The sequence below is a fragment of the Mustelus asterias genome, chromosome 14 (genome assembly GCF_964213995.1).
Source record: "Mustelus asterias chromosome 14, sMusAst1.hap1.1, whole genome shotgun sequence".
Classification (NCBI taxonomy): domain Eukaryota; kingdom Metazoa; phylum Chordata; class Chondrichthyes; order Carcharhiniformes; family Triakidae; genus Mustelus; species Mustelus asterias.
Window position 1 is genome coordinate 59,979,390 of NC_135814.1, and position 23,325 is coordinate 60,002,714.

The following is a 23,325-nucleotide window of genomic DNA, read 5'->3' on the forward strand; positions in this document are numbered from 1 at the left end:
TATTAATTGATTTTACTTAATGTCTTACGAAAAGTTGACTGCACTAAGTGTAAAATCAAAAAGTAAGAATATTTACCCAAAACAACAACAATAATTGTCTTTCTTCTTTCACCTCCTGCATTCTTTGCAATGAGATTGTACACACCTTGATGCTTTCTCTGACAATTCTTAATGACAAGAGCAGAACTAATAGCTGTGGTTTCAATTGCAGCTTCTCCTGGTATTGGTTTATCATCTGTTTGCCATGTGATCTCTGGAGGTGGTTTACCTGATACATATGCCAAGATGCGAATGACACCACCAGCATGCACTACAATTCTGTCTCTCATGCTGGCATCCAAGCTAATGTCCGGAATGACTAGAGTAAATAAAGACATGATGTAAATTAATATCTTTGTCTAAGTAATACAGAAGAAATGCAACCAAAGTCTTCACTTTTTTACCCATTCTATCCTTGACTTCAATGACATCAGAAACCTCTCCTGGTTCACCAACTCCAGCAGCGTTCACTGCCCTTACTCTAAATCTGTACAGTCCTCCTTCCTTCAGTCCTGGTACAACAAACTTTGTGCCTCTAACTTCTTTGTCTTTTACCTACGAATAAACGGCACAAAAGGCAAAAATATTAGCCAAGACTGAGCAACAGAAATTGGAGCAAGAAAACTCTGATGCCAGATTTCTGGCCTTTTCACACTGCCTGAAAATTTCTGCTTTGCTTGGAAGGTGAAGTAAGTCCTGTGCCTACAATAGTTGGACGAGCATGTACATTGCCAGCTCTTGTGGAAATGAAGTGCATTTCAAACACGACAATCTCATATTTCTCTCATTTCTTTGAAAAAGAGGAACCAAATTCAGCGGTAGCTGGATTTCGAGTTTGGGTCTTCTCATATGGGAGGGTTTGACAGAGCCATGTGACAAAGGCAGGCCAAAAGAAAGGTGACAGGCTTTAGGTTGCTGGGGCCTTCAGGTGCTGTTCTTCAACAAAAGCCAGTAGAGCCTGAGGCTAATGGAGCAGGAGTGCCACTGTAGGTCTGAGTGACCTCATCTGCACTTTTGTTTCACCCTCATTGTATGGCTCTGCCAAGGGGAGAAGCTGCAGTGGGATTGATATGGATCCATTTAATGACTTGGCCCAGCAAATTTGGGCACAGTCCTGGCAGACTGCACTTCAATTTTGCTCTGTCTATCCTGAACCTGGTAAAGGCATAGGATAGGAACCAGAAAATCAGCCTTTAACATACACCAAACCATTTTTGATTCATTTACCTTTTCCCATTCTTCTTTTCCTTCTTCCTTAAATTCAACAAAATAGCCAGTAATCCTGGATCCACCATCTTTTGTTGGTGGAGCCCATTCAAGATCTACAGTTGACCTAGTCCAATCTGTTACCTTAGGGAATGGAGGACCAGGTGGTGCTGTTTAGAAAGAAAAAAGGAAAATTCAGAACAAGCTATCAACAATCTCTTGTTAATCTAGATGGATCATAAAACACAAGTTTTAAAAATGAGAATGAGTGGTTCCTCAGAGAATGTAGTAATTAGATTTCTTTGCTGACTCACTTAAAAGTTTATTTATTCGTCACAAGTAGGCTTTACATTAACACTGCAATGAAGTTACTGTGAAATTCCCCTAGTCGCCACACTCCGGTGCCTGTTCGGGTCAATGCACCTAACCTGTTTGTTGCTTCTGTTATTTTACACTAATAAAAATATTGTTTGCAATATTACATTGCTTTACTTATGGGTAGCCAATAGTGTTGGAAGTTAGTATAGTTGGTCCCAAGGAATGTGAAAATAGTTGTACTGGTTTGTTATTATTTGCAGATGTTTCTCACACATAAAAGTTTGAAAACTCCAAGCAAAAATGTATACCTACCAATGGGATCTCTTGCTACCAATGGGTCAGAAGGCACGCTTGGGGGTCCAATGCCTGCTGCATTGATGGCAAACACACGGAATTGATAATATGAGCCTTCAATAAGACCATCTACTTGATGGGATACTCCAAGTGGCATAATCCTAATTGGATCACGATTTACTCTATTCCATCTCTTTCCAGTAGTCTCTTTACGCTCTAACCAGTAGCCAGTTACTGGAGAACCACCATCATATTCTGGCTCTTCCCAGTTGACAACCATTGAATCACGGGTCACACTACCGATAGTTGGTTTGTCACAAGCTCCAGGTACAGCTTTAAAACAAAATATATATTTCATTAGTATTTTCTAAATCTACAAAAGAAGGTAACCTGATTATATTCTGACAGTCACTTTGAAATTAAAGGTAGAACACTTAAAGGTCGGGTGTAAGATCGCATAGAATTGAACAGCATGGATGCATAAAATCAGAAATAACAAATTATGGAATATCAGGAGGAATTGTATATTTCAATACTTACTAAACAGGTTTCTTGCTGTCTCTGGTTCACTGTCAAGAGGTGCCCCAACACCGTATTTATTCTGAGCCATGATGCGGAATACATATTCATGTCCTTCCAATAACCTGGGCACTGTGCAAATGCACTCTTTAACATCATTGGAAACTTGAATCCAAGTCTTTCTACTTGCTTCTTTCTTTTCAACAATATAGTTAGTGATCTTGGAGCCACCATCATCTTTTGGAGGGAGCCATGATATAGTCATCTGTTCAGCACTAATTCCTTCAAACTTAATAGGACCAACGGGAGGACCCGGGGGACCTAAGTATTAAAACAAGTCAAAATATCAATATTTTCAGTTGCACTCATTATAGTAAGTGACAGGATTGCAATTATAATTGCATTGCCAAAATTAGGAATTTAAAGAGATAGCTAATAAAAATAATTACCAAGAACATTGAGTCTCATTTCCTTAGAAGCGGTTCCCAAATTGTTTGTAGCAGTGAGGGTGTAAAGACCGGTGTCTTTTCGGAGGGACTGGTGAATTAGTAAAGTGCACCCATCCTCAGTCACAATTTTGTTGACGTGTCGATCATATTCTACTTTAGATTTTTCCTCTGGTTTATGGGCAGGTGCTTTGTACCATGTCAAAGTTGGGAATGGTGTGCCCTTGACTTTGGCTACAATGTTGACATCTGTATTTTGTTCTGCCTCCAAAAATTCTTGAAGTTCAATTTCAGGTGCACCTGGGCATGAGAACATTTAGTACATTTCAATTAGGTTTAAATTTGATATGTTCAATTGTTACATTGGTGTGTTATGTCCTAATTGTGTCAGCACTTACATGTTTGATCTTTCACGATGACGGGTCCAACAGAGTTACATGGTTTACTTGCACCAGCTTCATTTACAGCTTTCACACGGAATTCATATTGTGCACCCTCAATAAGATCTTCTACTGTAAATTTGGTTTCTTCCACATCACGTCTATTGCATTGCTTCCAAGTTTCCTTCTTTTGGCCAGTTGGATCCACGAGAAGACTTTCAATAATGTAATGTGATACTGGAGCCCCTCCATCTTTCTTTGGTGGCCTCCAAGTAAGTGAAACAGAATTCTTAGTAACCAAACCAACTCGGAGTTTTGTTGGAGGCTCGGGAGGGTCTGAAATATAAAAGTAGTCATCAAAAAAAGTTGCTATCAAGAAGCATCTTCACTAAAACAAATAATACTGATCTCTGAACTAGATAGATATACGCTTTTAAAACTATAAACTTACGAATTGGATCTCTAGCTTTAGTCCTCTGAATGGTTTCTACTGGTGGACCAATGCCAAATCGGTTTTCTGCCCGGACGCGGAAGAAGTACTCTTGCCCTTCAATAAGATCAGGCACAACAAATGTTGTGCCTGCGCAGGCAGCGTTCGCTTTTACCCAAGCCTTTCCTTCTACAGTCTTTTTCTCCACAACGTAACATTTAATTCTATCTCCACCATCATTGTCTGGGGGCTTCCATGAGAGTCTGCAGGAACTCCTTGTAATGTCACTTACTTTGAGGCCTTTTGGTGGTCCTGGCATATCTGTAACCAAAAATAATTCATTTAATAATCACATTAAACTACTACAATTCATTCTTTATCAAATACAATCAAATAAAACATTTACATACCAAGAACATTTACTCTGACATTTAGTGTTTTTTGTCCAGCCTTGTTCTTCGCAGTAATACTATATCGACCAGAATGACCTCTATTACATTCTGGAATAATCACAGTTGACTTATTTTTGATACTTTCAACCTATTAAAGACAAGATTAATCATTAAGCAGCATGTAATATGCAAATTCCATTTTTACATTCCAAAATGATACCTTAAAATAATCATTAACCATATTATTACCTGGGCATCAGCTGGGAGATTATGTCCTTCCTCCTACACAAAACAGTAAAACATCAAATGTTACAAAATCTGTTTAATCCTTGTTTAGGAAAAACTATGATCATTGGTATTTTATTTGTTCCATGTTAAGCTTTCCCCCCAACTATTTTTTTCATGATGCCATACTGGATGAATCCACACATCAATTTCAGCCTGGGCTTGTGTATTGGTTCCATTCATTTTTACCCAATTTAAATCAACTTCAAACAAGAAAATAACTAATCTGGCCAAAAACGCAAGTGCAGCCAGTTGGAGACGATAATTCGAAGGGATCATTGTTTGTGAAAGATATTGAGGATTTAAAGAATGAAAACTACCTTACAAATCACAGAATTGTTACAATGTGGAAGGAGACCATTAGGCTCAAGGTGTCTACACCGACTTTCCAAATCAGCAATTCACTTAATGTCATTCTCCTGTTTTCCCCGTCTGCACATTCTTCCTTTTCAGATAACAGTGCCCCTTTGAAATCTTCAATTGAATCACCCATATGCCATGGTCCCTGCCCTTGCAAGCTGCATTAAAATCCCCACCAAAGTCTTTGTTGGAAGGAAGAAGATTGCAAATGGAACAACAGGCCAGAGAGAGACTACTGGGTTGTTAAATGCAGTGGTGAAGGCGTTGGTGTTGTAAGTGGACAGGAGGAAGTGGTGTCTCCATCGGAGGTTAGGAGGCCTTCTAGGTCGACCTTCTGAATATGTGGTCATGGAGGTCAATTCCCAGAGTCTGTCTGACAACCTGGCTCAGTGCCACAAAAAGTTCAATGATTTTACACAGGTGGTTAAGGTCAATAAATGCATCTTCAAATTAAATCCCCTATCCATTGTACTAGCAACTTCTCATGCTGCTCAATGTTTCACAGGCTCCTCACTGACCCATTGGGACACATACCTAACATTTAGATGCTCTGTACCCTCCCTCATACATTTACCAATGGGTATGAGGCTGGATAGCCAGCCTCATACCCATGCCTCGTAGTTTCCATATACTTCCAGATATTCACAGCAGGCGGACATCACCCAAACCTAATGCAACACAATCGTTGACATTCTCCCCTTTCTTTTGTACATGATTACACATGAACACCAAAAGAAACAGTGAACTGTCAGGCAATGGGCACATCTGCATTTCTGAGTCCTTTGTTGGAGATAATTCTCTGTATAATAGGACCGACAATCACAGAGGTCATTTCATCTGGTATCGCCTTAAATAACTGGAGTAATATCCCTCAATTTCTGCCAATTGTGAATGCATTTAATCACCTCTGACACCTGAAATCTTTCAAAATTAGGTGTTTTCATTTGAATTATATATGCTAATTTGTACATTTCAATTAAGGTTAAATTTGATATGTTCAATTGTTACATTGAAAACCTTTAGTTAACTTTCCACTTGACTTCCAAAATTAGAGTAATTAGAAAAGCTCTTGCAGCAGTTTATAGTGTGGGCAGAGCCAAAAATATGGGGAGCAGTGTTGTATGCAAGATAGTACCATATTCTATGTAATGTTTGGTATATGTAACATCACCTATTGTTGCAGTACTGTGAACCAATATCTGATACTATATTAGTGGTAATTAGTGACAAAAATAGCCATTAGAAAGGTATCTGCTTAGACCTGGTCAGTCTGCAACTGTATAACTGAGATGGATAAATGTTGCTCAATGAACTTAGGGGCACATTGTTGAGATCAGGATGTTCTTTCAGGGAGAAGAACTGAGCTGGGACGATTGAACACCTAATAGGTGGAGTCTGTCTAATTTTTCTCCTTTAATTTAATTAGAAGAAAAATTAACGCAAGCTGCATTACACATATTTGCCTTCCTGCACCCGGGATAGTTCACAACTTGGTGGTACAGATGAAATCTATCCTAGGGATATTCTTTACTGGTCACCCAAGGTTTTGCACGAATTGGCACAACTCTTCATGTTTTGGTATAGAGTATGTGAACAAAACATTTCCAAGGGAAGTATCAGTAGGTCAAGAGGGTCAACTGAGAACCTCTCATTCCACTCATAGCAGTCTTATAAGTGCAAGCCAGATGGAGCAAAAGTCAAATCAACCTCACCAGCCTCACAAATAAAAAGACAACAGTTATCAAGGAACACCAAACAGAATGAAACAATTCTTTGATTGTTGCAGTATATTCCTAAAATCATTGAATCCCTACAGTGCAGAAAGAGGCCTTTTGGCCCATATCGAGCCTGCACCAACAATTCCACCCAGGCCATAACCCCATGTATTTACACTGTTAATCCCCCTGACACCAAGGGGCAATTGAGCATGACCAATCAACCTAACCTGCACATCTTTGGACTGTGGGAGGAAACTGGAGCATTTGTTTGGGGAAAACGTGCAAAATCCACACAGTCACCCAAGGCTGGAATTGAACCCGGCTCCCTGGCGCTGTGAGGCAGCAGTGCTAACCACTGTGCCACCATGCCACCCAATTATTATTTAGTCTTACCAGAACTGTCAAATGAAATTCTCTATTGTAACCTTCCGGAGCACACTCACCAAGTGTGGTCATCATCAGCCCCACATGCCGAAGGCATTTTAAATTTGGATAGCTTAGAGGGCAATTAGGGATGGGTAAAAGATGCTGGCCTAGCCAGTGATGCCCACATCCAGTAAGTGAATTTTTGAAAAAATCTTTCCTGGGACAGAGGTACATATCTAAATATAATTAGAATACTTCATACCTTCATCACTGTCTTAGCTTGTCCTTCAAACTCCCAAGTAACCTTTGGAGTAGGACGGCCAGTGACAACAGTTGGAATTCTCAAAGGTTTACCAGCATAGCAATTGAGAAAATCTGGTGCACCGACGTCCAATGTAACGTCTGGTTCCTCTGTAAATCATGAATAAAAATATGTTAATCATAACTTGCAAAATGTATTCTGATATTCCGAAATTCTAAATGTAGAGGTACGTACCTAGAGCTTCCTTCATAATTATTTCTGACGTTGGTAAGCTTGGTTCAGATTCCCCAGCAGCATTAACAGCTTTAATACGGAACCTGTACTTCTTCAGAGCCTTTAGGTTGGGCACCACATATTCACAGTTGGGAACTAATTTATCTGGATCTGATGCTCTTGTCCAATCAGATGAACCCTCCTCCTGCATCTCAACAACATAACCTTGAATTGGGCTATGACCATCTTTAGCTGGGCGATCCCACTTAAGCGATATTGAATCCTTGGTTTTGTCAGTGACTTCAGGACAGGATGGAGCACTTGGTGGATCTTCAAAGAAAAACAAAATCATACTTGGGTTGATCTATTTTCTTTAGTATGTTTGAACATGCTTCTGTGCTACTCGCTTGCTTTAAGCAGTGTAGCCAAACGTCAAATATATTTTACCATGTTACAGATCTCATCTTGTTTAAATTTATTAAAATACGATCATATTTATTATTGTATATGGATTGTTTTAGGATGGTTTTGTTTCAATCAAAGTTTTGATCAATAGCTATATATTTAACTGAGACACATGGACACACATATCTAGGAGTGAAACTTACTTTTAGGATCACTTGCCAAAACAGGATCAGAAGGCTCACTAGGAGGTCCAATTCCAGCAGCATTTATAGCCATGACTCTAAACTGATACTCAACACCTTCAATCAAGCGAAGAACATTGAAGTTTAGGCCTTTTACAGCTGGCTTTGTCAGAGGAGCTCTGTTGACGCGTGACCAATACACGCCGCCGACCTCTCTCTTCTCAATGTAGTAACCTGTGATTGGAGAACCACCATTGTCCATTGGAGGATCCCAAGATACAAGCATCGAGGATCTTGTAACATCAGACACGTTTGGTTTACTTGGTGGTCCTGGGAGGCCAAATGGATCTTTGATTGTCACTTTATCAGACATACAACCATCACTAATTCCATATTTGTTCTCTGCTCTAACTCTAAACTGATATTCTCCATCTGTAGTCAGTTTCCATACCTAAATAGAAGAAAAGTTTGGTTACACATATAAAATTCACCAAATTCAATTAAGAAGCTTATTAAAATATTGGTTTAATGCAGTAATATGAAAAAGAAACATTACCCCATATCGTCTTTCAATAATATAGTTTGTGATCTCCTCCCATTCAGATTTCTTCTTGCTTGCATCACGCTTGTCAACAATGTAGTTAGTTATTTCACTACCACCATTGTCCTCAGGGGCATCCCAAGTCAAATGGCAGGATTCTGCTTTGATATCCGAAACTTTAAGGTTTCTTGGTGGTGTAGGTTTATCTAAAGTTAAGAAAAGTGCCAAGTAAATCAATATTTAACCAAAGTAGTAAATTTTGGGGAATTTATTATGCAAGCTTCATAATATTTTCTCAAGTTCTTTGTTGCAATTGTTTTGCTTTCTCACCTAGAATATTAACATCCACAGATTGGGATGCTGTTCCTAGGCGGTTGGAGGCTGTAATAGTGTAAGTAGCTGTATCCTTTCGATCAGTTGCAGGAATACTAAACTTAGTCAGTGCATTCGTTCTTGATACTACTTTAGTCTCTATCTTTTGTCGGTCAGTTGGTTTCTCTATTACAGTCTCTGCTTTACTCCATTCAATTTTGGGTAAAGGAAGGCCTTCCACTTCAGCTGGAATGTCAATTGGTTCACCAGCTTTCACAGCTACAACGGTTTTCTTAACTTTCAGTCGCAGTCTCACAATTGGCGGCACTGTTAAGCAAATCAAATATGAACAAAAATGTTACAAAAGTATTAAAATTTGGAAGAAAATTATACATGAAAAGGTCAATAGCACAAGACATAACAACTAAATGCACGTACTTTCATCATCTTGCACTATTACATTGATAGTAATTGATGGTTCACTTTCTCCAATTTCATTGACAGCTCTGACACGGAAATCATACATGTTTAGATCCTCTAGATCCTCAACCACAAAAGTTGTATCAGGGCAAGCCATTTGGTTAACTCTATCAAATTTAGGCTGGTCATGTCTTTTCTTTTCAACATAGTACCCTAAAACAGGTCGGCCACCATCATTTCTTGGAGGCTTCCACTGGAGTGTGACTGTTGACTTTGTCCTGTCTGTGTATGTAAATTTCTCAGGCGATGTTGGTGGACCTATAATTAAAGTACATTTTCAATTCAAACATGTGACATTAATGAACAAAAATTATTTAATTTTCCTCCTTTTCTCATATCTTACTTAGTGGATCAACTGCAGCGATAGGTCCAAGTATAGAAGTAGGACCACAGCCATATTTATTTTTAGCACAAATACGGAACATATATTCCTGTCCTTCAAGAAGACCCACAATATCGCATTTGGATTTCTCTGTCTCCATCGGTTGTCTCCAGGAGTGCATTTTAGCATCCTTTTTTTCAATAACATAGCCAATGATATCACTACCACCATCGTCAATAGGTTCAGACCAGTTAAGTAATATCATCTTTCTTGTAACAACAACAGGTTTTAGATCCAGTATAGGGCCAGGCACATCTGAAAGAAAAAGGTGGTATACCATTTAGATTTGATGAAGGTATCGATATAGAATACCAACCTATTTTATGTTTATTTCTTTGGCATGTGACTTACCTACGATGTCCACTCGAGTCCATGCAGATTTGGAGCCACTACTATTTGTTCCACTGACCACATATCTGCCAAAATCGCTTCTTTGTGCATTTGTTATAATTAACTCTGTCCTGGTACCAACCGTTTCAACAACAGCATGATTTTCATCAAGTTTTTCTTCGTCCTTGGTCCATTTAATTTCTGGAGTTGGACGGCCTGTTACTGTGGCAGGAAGTCTAAGTACTTCTCCAGCTTGTTTTAGGACACCTGCTCTTACGCTTTCATCAAACTCTACCACTGGAGGCTCTATTAAAACAAGATGTGTTTTATTAAAAACAGAGAAAAAACTGAAAAATATAAACTAGTTACTAGATAATTGCTTAATTTTTAATACCTTTTGGATCCATTACAGTTATAGGTTGAGTGAGGCCAGGAGCTCCTTCCCCAGCATTATTGACTGCTGTCACGCGAATAATATAATCTGCATCTTCTCTAACCCCAAAGACTGTAAACTTGCAATCTTTAACTGGTCTTTCTGTGCAGCGTGACCATTCCTTTGAGCCAACAAGTTGCTTGTCGACGAAATAACCAGTGATGTCACCACCACCATCATAGATAGGAGGAACCCAGGCTACATCAATTGATGTTGCACTTGTATCGAGGATACTTGGTATTGGTGGCCCAGGTGGCACTTAAAAAGGAAAAAAACATGATTAATTGTGAAATAAATAAGAGATGCATTCAAATGTGCTTTTTAGTTTATCAGCTATTGTTAAGCCAATACTTACAAATTGGGTCCCGTGCTATCTTGGGATCTGAAGGTAAACTGAATTTTCCAGGACCAGCTGCATTTTCTGCACACACTCTGAATAGATACGTTAATCCCTCCATGAGACCTTCAGCCTGTGCTTCCAGAGCATTTATCAAGTTTTTATTAACGCGAGTCCAATGTGTGCTGTTAATTTCTCTTTTTTCAATCCAGTAGCCTATAATAGGGCTACCATTATCTTTTGGTTCTTTCCATGTAACAACCATACTATTTCTAGTAACATCCACCACTTCAGGTTTATCAGGTGCTTCAGGAGGTTCTAAATAGGGAATGACAAGGATATGTATATTGCTGTACAGGTATTAACAATCCAACATCAAATATCATTAGCAATGTAGTTGTAAACTATATTTTATCAATAAGGTAATTTTTTAAACAATGTTTGTGACAAATAAAATTTTAATATAACATTTAAGTATTGCATCTTATGTTGATTTTGGCAAATAACAGGAAAAGCTTACCAAATGGATTTTTGGCTAAAAGAGGTTTTGTGACACAAAATGGACCAGGACCATATTTATTTTCAGCTGCCACACGGAAAAGATACTCTTTTCCTTCAATAAGTTTTGTTATGTGATACACGCAGTGTCTAAGAGTTGTAGTTGCAGTAATCCAGCTGATTCCAGGTTTGGAATTATCTTTCTTCTCCAAGATATAGTTAAGAATCTCACTACCACCGTTGTCCAAAGGAGGCTCCCATTTACAGAGGACTGAATCTTTTCTGACTTCCTCAAATATGAAGTTGACTGGTGGGCCAGGTGTGTCTAGAACACCAAATACAAAATTCATAAATTACATTCATAGTAACAGCAGTAAATGTTTGCACCTTTTCAACCTCTTATAAAAATAATATTATGTCCATGAAAGAATTTGTGTAAGGTCTTACCGAGGACATTAACATCACAACTAGCATGGGCGACACCATGATCATTTTCTACTTTGACTGTAAACTTTCCATAGTCTTTCCTGATGGAATCCCGAACCATAATTTGAGACTCTCCTGTTCTTCTGTTATCAACACTTAAACGTTCTGGTAAACTGAGAGAAAAGGGCTCCTCCTCTACGACAGCTTCCTTCTTCTTAGCTGGAAATATTTTTGCTACTCTCTTTTTGATTTCTTCAGGTTTGATTTCTATATCATTTCGAAGCCATGTCACAGTTGGATAAGGAGAACCAGATATACGGGCCAGAAGATCAATCTCATCACCCCTTCTGACATTTAATCCAAACTGAAGGTTTCCAACGAGGAAGACCTTTGGTGGATCTGTACAGAAAAGCAGAACAATTGTAAATAATATTGATTTCTCATTATTTAATTGTTTAGCCTTGAAATTGGTGCATATTGTTTTCTCAGCTGGTCATTTATAAAAATGAAGGAATCAAGTTTTGACCCATTTAATGATTTTCCAAAGCCTTACATGAAAAAAAAACTCACCAACTGGGTCTACAGCTTTGATTCCTGGTGTAATTCTTGAAGGATCGCTAATTCCAGCAACATTCTCAGCACGTACACGGAACTGATATTCATGTCCTTTCTCAAGATTTTTTACAGTATATGACAGAACTGGAACCAAGTACTCATTGCATCTCTCCCATTTTTCACTTCCTTTAGCTATCTTTTCTATGATATAGCCCATGATCTTACAACCACCATCATAAAGAGGTGGTTTCCATGTCAATGTTGCTGATTTTGATGTTGGATCCTGGACCTCAAGATCAATTGGCGGATCAGGGCGTTCTGTGGAAAATTTAAAGCATCAATTAATCAGATTCAAAATGTGACAATGACTGCAGGCTAAATAGATACATGTTGTTAAGCGATGATTTTTTCCCCCAAAATACTTACGCTTTTGATCCTCTGCGATTACTGGGTTGCGAAGCTCAGTGTATTCACCACCACCAATTTTGTTAACAGCCTTTACACGGAAATAGTATTCACTATTTGGAATAAGGTCCTTTACTGGCCAGCTCAGTTTATTCTCACCAGACATTACTGGTGTATATGTTCTTCTACCAGCCTCCCGACGTTGAAGAACATAGTGCAAAATTGGACTGCCGCCATCATAGTCTGGAGGATCCCAAGTGATTTTGCAAGAACTCTTGGTGACATCACTTGCTTTGATATCTTTACACTGACCAGGCAATCCTGAATTAAAAACAAAGGAAAACATATTATTTTAATCCGAAAATAAACTTTTCAGGCCAGGAAATAAATAAGGAAGTTTCCCTCCATTTCATTTCAGATTATTACCGATGACTTTAACATGAATGGTTCCTGTCGTTGAACCCAGTTTGTTCTCCAAAGTAACAGTATAGACACCAGCATCAGCATGAACACTCTTCGTAATCTCAAGGGATGCAAGAGTATAGGCGCTCTTCATGGTCATTCTGTCATCTGTTTTGAATTCCTTTCCATCTTTATACCATGAAATTGTTGGTGTTGGTACAGCTCTAAAAGGTACATGGATGTTCAATTTCTCACCCTCCACAACAGTTATATCTTGAGTCTGTAGTTCGATACTTGGATTACCTATTAAAATAAGTATATTTTTAAGTCTATTGGAAAAGTTAATTCTATTTATGGAAGAACAACAATTTAAGACCAAAAAAGGGACCATTTCAAAAGAAAGCTGTACTCACAGTCAGAATCCTTTGCTATGACATTTTCTGAAATTTCTGATGGATCACTTGCTCCAATGGCATTCACAGCTCTAACTCTCAAGATATATTCCTTATCAGGGATAATGCCTTCTACTGCTTTGTATTTCAGTTCCTTTACTGGGCGAGAATTAATTCTCATCCACTTCTCTGTTCCTGCTTCACAAATTTCAACATGATAGCCAATAATAGGGCTGCCACCATTTTTATCTGGTGGTTTCCATTCAATCGATATGTGTTCTCTGCTTGCATCTGTCACGTGTAATTCAAGAGGCGGAGATGGAGGACCTAGACACACAAAAAATTATATTAAATGTTATCTGCTATTTGTTTTCAAACTAAGGGGACTCATATTATAAGGGGACTCTTAGTATCACTTTCTACTCACTAGTTGGGTCTTCAATTGTAAGCATATCAGTTGGTTCACTTGGATGTCCACAGCCAGCTTCATTTTCAGCACGGACTTGGAATTGTACTTCAGTGCCCTCAATAACATCAGTGACTCTATAATTGCATTCTGGTCCTGAGGTCTTCCCAGCTTTAACCCAGCGAGTTCCTAACTTTTCTTTCTTTTCAATTACATACCTATATGAACATTCAATAGCATTCATTAATGCACATTATCGGAAAGAAAGAGATTGTCAGAAAATGCACTGGATAAAAAAAGAATGATATTGACCTCTGTATTGGTCTTCCACCATCATTTTTGGGAGCTTCCCATTTCAGTTCAACATGCCTCTTGGTTACATCAACGACCGTAAGAGCATAAGGTGGTCCAGGTGTTGCTTGAGAAAAATCAAAGTGTATATGTAAGATAAAAATAATTCAAAGAAATAAATTATTATACACAGGGAAATAATATCCATAAATTAGCTTACTGAAGGTATCTTTGGCAAGTACTGAATCTTCCAGTTCACAGTATTCACTCTGTCCAACTGCATTTTCTGCAGCGACCCTGAATACATACAGAGAACCTTCTGAAAGAGGTGTAACTGTAGCCTTGGTGTCTTTTATCGTTGTGTCAACAGTCTGCCAACCCTTTCTTCTTACATCTCTTTTTTCCACAATATAGTTTGTTATTGGAGAGCCACCATCCTTTTCTGGAGCTGTCCATTTAAGATCCGCAGTATTTTTTGTGATATTAACAACTTGAAGCCAGCGTGGAGGCGAAGGAGGATCTATGGGGAAGAAAGCAATCCTCATACTCAAAAGATTATGACTTTTTGCATTAATTTGGTAATTGAAGGCTGCTATGTGATATACATAATATGTGATAAATTGAGTGCAACTTACTCAATCTGTCCTTGCACAGCACAGGATCACTGGGTTCACTGGGTTCGCTTTCACCAACTTTGTTAACAGCTCTAACACGGAATGAGTATTCTTGCTTTTCCATAAGCCCTTTCAGGAAATATTCAGTGATGGGAATGCCGTCAGCTACTCTCACCCATTCGTCTGTTCCACTCTTCAGCAACTCAACAATGTAAGACTCAATCTTTGCCCCTCCATCATGTTCTGGCCTATTCCAAGTTAAGAACGCTGAAGTCTTCATGACATCTTTAACGTTAGGCTTTCCAGGAGGCCATGGTGGGTCTATAAATGAATTTATAGGAAAAATATTGGTCAATTCTGGAAACACAACTTGGTCAATTCTATCAGGCCTTGCACACAGCCAGTGCATAATGAAAAACTACGGGTGTGAATTTCTGATTTTGCTGGTTGCATGTTGCTAGCGAAGGGTCTGGCAAAATTTACCCTAATATAAAGTATTATGAAACTTCATTTGATGAGCCTATTGTATACATACCTATAGGATCCTTCACTAGGATTGGGTCTGTTTCATTGCTAGGTTTGCCAGTGCCGGCTAGGTTCTCTGCCAGAACACGGAACTTGTACTTCTTCTTCGGAGTTAGTCCTTTCACTCTGTTGGTTGCAAAAATGTAAGGGCACACATTAGTTTGTACTCACAGTATCTATCTAATTCTCTGATATCTGTAATGACCATAATGGCAAAATTGTCTTTGTTCTTGCTAATTGGTTAATTGTTGGCAGCTTTCAGCAATCACGTTCCACCGCTGCTCAAACAATTCTGATCAGTCACATTCTAACTAAACTTTTCTTCCTTTTCTGCTTTAATAAAACTAATCAACCATAAGTCACCATTCATAAGTTCAGCAATTAATCAGAAGATCACTTAGAAACAGTTTATATTTGTATAATATATTTGGCAAAGTAAAATGTCCCAAGGTGCATTAACAGGGCATCAAAGATGAAAGAGGAAAAAGGAATATTTGAGTAGAGGTTTTGAAAGCATAGCTGAAGTGGTTGTATGAGACCTACTAGGGTGCTGCTCTGTGTTGGGAAAAGAGCTGAAGGAACCATTCCAGCCTGTGCCTGTTTCTCAGGAAGCAGGGCTTTGCTTTGAAGTTTCTTGGATTTCCACAGTAGAGTGGGAGTGAGTGAGAAGCCCTGAGATATACATTTCCTACAGTAATTATGGGTTTGGTTTATGGTAATATTACTGAAATGTTTATAGTTAAAAGAGATTGTTATGCAAAGAGTGTTTACTTGTGAGCCTGACCAAGTCTTTTTGGGAGAATGTTTTGTATGACTAATTGTAACTGTGTAAAAGTAATCTTGAGTGTTAAGTTTTCTTTTTCTTCTGTTGATAAGTGCTTTCAATTAATATTTTAAATCCCGAAAGGGTAACTGGAATTTGTGGCTTCTGAATTCAGTAAACTTATCATCTCAATACCAGAGCCAAGTTTTCCCATGGGATTCGGTTTGTGCAACAATTAACACCTGTCAGATCATATGAGTAGCTCGGTCATTAAGATTCCAAGTAGTGGCCCCCGCTTTAAATTAGGGACGATAGACAAGGCAATAAGCATGTATCAAAGTGAAGAGAAAAAGAGAGACTTTAACACGTGAAACAAAAAGACCTTTACAGAGGAAGTTTTTTTTAAAGTTTCACCAAGAGAATTGCCATGGGAGATTAACTATCTCTAGTCAAATCATTATTATTCATATGACAGTTATCATAACCTATTATTGAGCTTTATAAAATTTGGTTCATGTGTAAATCATCATTGTCATAAATACCTGAAACTTGTATCTTTGACAGGAACCTTATTACATCTAATCCATTTGTCAGTCTCTGGATCAAATCTTTCAACAAAATATCCAGTGATTGGGCTGCCACCATCTTCATCTGGTTCATACCATGTCAATGTAAGTGAATCCTTGGCAATATCTGAACCTTGTAGACGCGTTGGAGGACCAGGTGGATCTAATAGACAATCACATTTCCCGGGGATTTTAAAAATCAAAATGACATACTATGTACAAATTATGTAACAAATGTTACAATTATAATACACAAAATTATATTTTCCTTACCAAAACTATATTTCGCTATAATTGGAGCATGCTGAGATGGTTCTCCAACACCATACATGTTTTCAGCACTAACTCTAAATGTATATTCTTTCAATGGTGTAAGGTTTGTTGCCTTGAATTTGGTTTCTTTGATAGTGGATGAGAGCTTGTTCCATATTTCACTAGTTCCTGCCTTACATTCCATGACATAATTTGTAATGCGTGAACCACCATCATCTCTGGGTGGATTCCATGTCAAGGTGCAGGTTTCATTTGTAATATCAGTGATATCAAATGCAGCTGGTGGTCCAGGTTTGTCTGTAAACAAAAGAAACAGTCAGTACGTGTTTCAGAGAATTAATTTATTTCAAGCTTTACTTAAGTTGATAAAAGGAATCTTAACATTTGAATTACCTAGAATATTGACTTCAACAATAGCAGTGGCACGGCCACTGGTGTTTACTGCTTCAATAAGATAAGGACCACTGTCGCTCCTTTTGGTGTTTACGATTGCCACAGTGGAACTATCAGGCTTTGTCTCGATAGTTAGTCTGTCATCAGGCTTCAGCAAGTGCTCAGCTTTTGTCCACGTAAGCTTTGGAGTAGGTTTGCCAGAGATAAAAGCTGGGAGCTCAATCTTTGTCCCAGCCTTCACAGTAATGCCAGCCAATAGCTTAACATCAAGATGAATCTCTGGGGCCTCTGTTGGGGAGAAAAAAACATGTTATAATTTTAGTCAAAAAGTCGTGTAATTAAAATGGAAAATATAGGTTAAATTCAGTCAGGCTTTGCTTCCATTGTGAAGCCACAATTGACAGATTACTGATTGGAGAATCAGGCATGGAAAACTGCATGCCTGATTTGTGGCTCCCAATTATTAATAAGAATTAATGGGGAAATTAGAATTGTTTGTTGCACAAGCTCACTGAATTTATTAATATATCTCAGCTGTAAATGCATTATAGTAAGTTACTGAATAACTAACATTCTATTTCCTTACAAAGCAATTAAACTTGCAGCAGTGACAAAGTTTAACACAATGAGCATATTTGTGAAATAAATCTATCAACATTTTTTAATAGGTCTGAAATATTTGAATAAAGCTTAAGCTTCTTAAAATGATACAGCTTTGGAACAATACATTTATATCAATAACAATGCACCTTTTGGATCGATTGCTTGTATTTCATCTGTGGGTTTACTTGGTTTGCTGGCCCCTTGTTTGTTCAAAGCTTTAACACGGTATGAATACCATTCCCCTTCAATGAGACCGGTCACTTCCATCCTGTTTAACATATCAGCAGTTTAAGTATTTACTGTGTACTATTGAAAACATAGAAAACATCAGAAAATTAAATACAAAACTCACTTCAATTCATTGACTGGGTCTCCACAGAGCTCCCACTTTTCAGCACCACGTTGACATTTTTCTACCATATATCCTTTAATTCTTGAGCCTCCATCATATTTCGGTGGCTCCCATGTAAGGAAGATTCCTTTGGAAGATGGATCCCTCCATCTGACATTTTCTGGAGGATCTGGAACAGCTGTGAAGTGCAGAATTACAAATTAAAACCTTCAGTCCAAAAATTTTTTAAAACTAATCAAACATACTTAAGACAAATTTCCTCAAAGGGTCTAAATCAGTTTATATTTGTTGCTAATACAGCTCAAATGGTTCAATGTAAATGATGTTCAATTCTCTGAATGATAGTTTTACGAAATATATAGGGATTGGTAGGATTAAAGGATGTGAGTCACAATAGGCTGGGACTTTCCCACTACATTGTGGGGGGACATCTGCAGGAGATTCAGTGGTCCAGCCAAAATGTTTGGCAGACAATCCTGGAGGCAGGCAGGGCTGGAAAATCCTGTCCAAAAGGTGGGATTCTCCTTCCAGTCAATGCTGCAGTAGGGCATGACTTAAGATCCATCCATCATCACCCAAAATCTCAAACTGATTTCACAAGTCAAATTATGACAGGTTCATGGTAGGGCTACTGCCACAGCCCAAGAGGCTGCTAAAAGCACAGGAGCACCTTGAAGGTAGAAGATTGGCACCCTGTTAGACCTCAGCAGTGATTGAGAACTACACGAGAAGGGAAAGGGAAGGGAAGTGAAAAAGAGAAGTCGAGAAGTTGAACTCCCATCACTAAGAAACTCTGTGTTCGCGCAGGTACCTTCCCCAAAATAGGGGAAGGTACCTCCACGAAAGGGACAGTAATTGATGCCAACCAAAGGAAATCCACAGATGATCCAGATGGGAAAACATCAGCTGGGATTTTCTTCCCCTGTTTTCGGCAGGCAGGAATGATGGCTGGTCAGAAAATCCAACAGGAACCCCAAAATGGCTTTCACGCCAGTGGGATTTCCTCACTGGATTGTCCCCGCCCCCTGCCAACAATGTAACAAGGTTCCCATCATGCAATGATGGGAAACCCATTACTATACATTTTGATATCATTAGCAAGCTTCCCCGCTCTATTATCCCCCACATTAGGACTCCCCCCATGCCAATATTTACCACAGCTTTTGTAAAACAGGAACCTGGCAGGTGAGTAGCGTCCCCAGTGGGGAGAGGGTCATGCCTGGGCAGTACCCTGGCACTGCCCATTGATAGCAGGGGCAGTGCCCAGAGGGGCTTCCATTGGGGAGGTTCAGGTTGGAGGGGGTGTTCCCAGAGGGATGAGTGGGGGGGGGGGGATGTGTCTGTAGTTGGGGGTCCCATGTGCATCAAGGGGATCCTTTCCTGATTTTGTTTTTTTAGATTGGGGAGACATTGTGGGTTCATTCAGAGCCTGCCCCACCAGCATGACGGCATAGGACATGCCGTCAGCATTTTTGTTCCCAAAGTGTTTAAAAGTTTGGCAGGAAAAACCAGCAATGCAGCTGACAGGCTGCACACTGCTTTTCTCGCCTGAGACAATATTGGAAAAAACCCAGAAAAATTCATCCATTAAGAGAGTGGAGAAGGAAACATGCTTAGCTTAAATTACATCTCAACTTTATACAGCTGATCTATGAAAATGCTTACTAAGTCATTTTTGGAAAGATCTCAGCTTGCAATGCAACTTCTTTCTCTACAAATGTTTTAACATGATATATTTTAGCATGTGACTAGTGAAACACTATGAAATATTTAAAGAGTAACTATACTGCATACATTTAAAAAGAAATCAAATAGATCTATTTGGCTTTATTTACAAAGGAAATAAGCTACCATTCCAGCTGGATGATTAATATAGCTAAATACTTACTTGCTGGTGCAGACACATTAACAGGTTCATCAAGATATGCAGGTTCCCCTGGACCACATTTGTTACAGGCTGAAACTCTAAATAGGTAGTCTCTTCCTTGGAAGAGGTCAGGGACAGTAAATTCCAAATCTTGCACTCCTTCAATAACCTAGAAATGGGAGAATATGATGATCCATTAATGTTAATAAATCCAAAACATAAAAATACTGCCACCTCTTTCTGAAACACAGCAAAATCCTCTTTTTCTTACCATCAATTATGTGTAATAGATTGAAGAACCATTGTTTGTCAAGCAGCTTCATAATATATCATAACTGCAGGCCTCGCATTAGCCCCTGGAGAGGCCATTGGGGAACAGCCATGAGAAAGGGTTCCAGATAGTGAGAGGCAGGAAAAGACAAAGGGAGAATTCTCCAATCTGAGACTAAGTTCCATGGTGGAGGCGGGGATAGGAAGTGATTCCCACTGCAAAGGCTGGTGGGAAGCCACATCATATCTTTCAGCCCTGACCTCATTAATTATGCACCTGGGGTTTTGCACCATATTCCATGGTTGAATGTGCTTGACTGTATGTGCCCCGCCATCATATCTGGATGCCATATTTAAAAGATGTCCAACATCACTGACCCATTATTGAACAAAGAAGATGGACCTCCTGAAGTAAGAAGATGGATCTTCAGGAACATGCTGAGGCTAGAAGATGGACCTTCTCAATAACACTGAAGCTGGATGATCCACCTGATAGATGCTTCCTCCCACCCACTGCTGTGGTACTCCAGGGTCCAGGGTCACTGACGGCCTCCACCCCAAACTCCAGGGATAACACCAGTCATTTTTCAGGTAATTCCCAACTTCTGCACTCCACATTATTCCAGTCATGTTCTGAACCGGCGTGCTTTCCCATTAGTTTAACGGCGAGTCGGGAGTGGGGGAGAAGATTCTGGTCAGGGCTTCATATACATCCCATTAGCAGGATACAAATCCGTTTCATGCCAGCCACCAGCAGGCTTCCCTATCTGCCATGGTGGGCAGCAGTGGAAGATCCCATGGGAAATTCACGCCGGCGTAAAACTGATTCTTTTTTAGAAGAAAATGAGGTAAATGGGCTGTTAGCACCCATCTCATTGCCATGGCTTGACCTGATCCTCTGATGACAGTCAGTATAGGCTTAGCATTGCCTGTATGAAGAACCTGAGACATTCCAAAACAAACTGAAAGGGAAAAGGCCTGACTTGCCTCTCCTCTCCTTCCCACACCACTGGGGAAATGAGTGCTCCCAAGGAGTTTTGAAAACTGATTTGACCGGAGAAACGTAATACAAGGACTCAAAGAAAACAGAAAATTCTGCATAAGAATTTGAATGAACTGCTTAAATCTACAGTGAACACTTACTGTGCAGAATGGTACAGACATAGGATTGACCTCTATATTTAGTTACATATATTACACAGCAATATGGGCAATAACATCTATGTAAGGACTAGGAATTGGTGCAGGTTTGGTGGGCTGTTCCTGTGCTGTATTGTTATTTGTTCTTTGTAATAATGGAGCAGCATTTGTACTGACATCTGAACAGCTCTATTCTTGTTTGTTTCCTTCAGTATCTCAGTCTCTGAACTTATAACTTACAAAAATCATTTGTCCAAATAGGCAGCAATTACTGTGTTTCCAGTCTAAATTAGTAACTTTAATGATAGTAGGTGACAATTTTGAACCGCAAGTTTAATATTTGTGGGTTTATACCAAATGTAAAATTAGACCAATGTGGTTCATGACTTACTTTGACCCAAGTCTTGCGGTTAACTTCACGTTTTTCAACAAGATATCCAGTCAATGGACTTCCACCATCATTATCTGGTGTCTCCCACATCAAATGTACTGTATTTCGACCAATTTCTGACACTTTTAAGTCTTTTGGTGCACTTGGGCGTTCTGTGAAGTTAAAACAGTGAAGAATTAAATGTCTTATAATTTTGTTGTTTTATAACCATGTCATAAACGTCCTTGTTACTGATTCCTTTCTCCTCTCAAGGCACCTTGGCTGTGAAAAGCCACCATCACATTTGATCTGGAGCTGAGCTTCATACTAGTATTCATGCTTATAATGTCAACAAGACCACTTGATTCAACATTGCTTATCTCCATGTCTATTTACTCCTGTTGAACTCCTTCGCCATACTTCTAGGCTCACTCTTTTGATTATCTCTTTATGCCAGTCTTCCACTCCTCACCCTCTGTACAATCCAACTTGTGAAAAAACTACTTCCTGTCCAGTGATCAATTGCATTCTTCCATCGTCCACAGCATTTCTGACAAACTCTGATTCCATGATTGCATTATGCATGCAATTTAAAATAATGATCCCATTTTTCAAATTCTTCCACAATTTGATCCTATTCCTGCAATTTCTCCAAGGATTAGAACTCTTTCTTTATCAGTCAGTCCTTCTCTCTGACCATTTGTATCTCTCTTTCCCCTTTTTTGAAGTCCCTTTAGTTCATCATTACTTTCAGCACCTTCAGGTGGTTTAACCCTACTCTCTGAAATGCCTTCCTTAAATCTTTTCCAGTCTTCGCTTTTTTTCCCAACCTTTAAAAACCTTTACAAAATCCATCCTTTTAATTACATTTTCAGTTACTTCTCCTAACTTGCAGGTTGAAGGCATGGCACATGCCCACATAACATATTTATTTTCTTCCTGCCTTTGTTAAATGTTTTGGGATGTTTTCAGTGTTAAAGGTGATACATAAATACAAACTATCTTGAAATTCTCTTGAAACAATTAATTAAAAATGTTGATTTTTTGAAAATATTCAGATACTTACCAATTACATTCACCTTAATTTCTCCTGAGACAGATGACACATCGTTTTCCAGTGTCAAGGCGTATAGTCCCTTATCAGGGCGCTCACTGGGAGAAATGACCAGTAGTGTATATGCAATAGTTGTTTGCATCTTCACACGATCACTACTTTCAATAGGTGTTTCATCCTTAGCCCACTTTGCAGTGGGTACAGGGTAGCCAGTGATAGGAACGCGAATCTTAAGTGGTTCTGGAACAATGACCTCAAGACCATCTTTGAATGCGCTCAGGTCAAGGGTAGGAGCCACTGAAAGAGATAAATGCAATCAGTCTTGAAAAGCTATACATATTATCATAATTTTTTTTAAAAGCTCAATTTTGTAGCCTTTAATATATTTGCATTTAGAAAAGGACTTTCATTACCATGAGGATCATCAGCTGTTAGTGGGCCAAGAGCATCAGCTGGGTCTGAAACACCTGCTGCATTTTCTGCCGATACCCGATAATAATATTTCACTCCTGGTTTCAGACCAGTAACCT

At 39.0% G+C, this 23,325-nt stretch overlaps 1 protein-coding gene across 1 annotated transcript in view; it reads right to left on the reverse strand.

Annotated features, from left to right (window-relative positions):
* The window catches only part of LOC144503721 (titin-like), a 350,880-nt gene that overhangs the window by 81,567 nt on the left and 245,988 nt on the right, over positions 1-23,325 (reverse strand). The window contains exons 171-210 of the mRNA XM_078228491.1: positions 23,209-23,323; positions 22,808-23,092; positions 21,763-21,914; positions 19,983-20,130; positions 18,095-18,272; positions 17,889-18,010; positions 17,140-17,427; positions 16,747-17,043; positions 16,450-16,636; positions 15,155-15,270; positions 14,641-14,940; positions 14,226-14,525; positions 14,027-14,132; positions 13,736-13,932; positions 13,330-13,635; positions 12,941-13,219; positions 12,536-12,835; positions 12,125-12,427; positions 11,576-11,953; positions 11,151-11,453; positions 10,649-10,948; positions 10,255-10,551; positions 9,882-10,166; positions 9,492-9,785; positions 9,107-9,406; positions 8,687-8,995; positions 8,372-8,562; positions 7,837-8,266; positions 7,250-7,558; positions 7,016-7,164; positions 4,274-4,306; positions 4,043-4,172; positions 3,654-3,953; positions 3,221-3,538; positions 2,826-3,122; positions 2,398-2,697; positions 1,876-2,190; positions 1,267-1,415; positions 444-594; positions 77-358 (exon numbers count right to left, since the gene is read on the reverse strand). Coding sequence (XP_078084617.1) covers positions 77-358; positions 444-594; positions 1,267-1,415; positions 1,876-2,190; positions 2,398-2,697; positions 2,826-3,122; positions 3,221-3,538; positions 3,654-3,953; positions 4,043-4,172; positions 4,274-4,306; positions 7,016-7,164; positions 7,250-7,558; positions 7,837-8,266; positions 8,372-8,562; positions 8,687-8,995; positions 9,107-9,406; positions 9,492-9,785; positions 9,882-10,166; positions 10,255-10,551; positions 10,649-10,948; positions 11,151-11,453; positions 11,576-11,953; positions 12,125-12,427; positions 12,536-12,835; positions 12,941-13,219; positions 13,330-13,635; positions 13,736-13,932; positions 14,027-14,132; positions 14,226-14,525; positions 14,641-14,940; positions 15,155-15,270; positions 16,450-16,636; positions 16,747-17,043; positions 17,140-17,427; positions 17,889-18,010; positions 18,095-18,272; positions 19,983-20,130; positions 21,763-21,914; positions 22,808-23,092; positions 23,209-23,323 — 9,799 coding nt within the window. The remainder of the gene's footprint in view (positions 1-76; positions 359-443; positions 595-1,266; positions 1,416-1,875; positions 2,191-2,397; positions 2,698-2,825; positions 3,123-3,220; positions 3,539-3,653; positions 3,954-4,042; positions 4,173-4,273; positions 4,307-7,015; positions 7,165-7,249; positions 7,559-7,836; positions 8,267-8,371; positions 8,563-8,686; positions 8,996-9,106; positions 9,407-9,491; positions 9,786-9,881; positions 10,167-10,254; positions 10,552-10,648; positions 10,949-11,150; positions 11,454-11,575; positions 11,954-12,124; positions 12,428-12,535; positions 12,836-12,940; positions 13,220-13,329; positions 13,636-13,735; positions 13,933-14,026; positions 14,133-14,225; positions 14,526-14,640; positions 14,941-15,154; positions 15,271-16,449; positions 16,637-16,746; positions 17,044-17,139; positions 17,428-17,888; positions 18,011-18,094; positions 18,273-19,982; positions 20,131-21,762; positions 21,915-22,807; positions 23,093-23,208; positions 23,324-23,325) is intronic.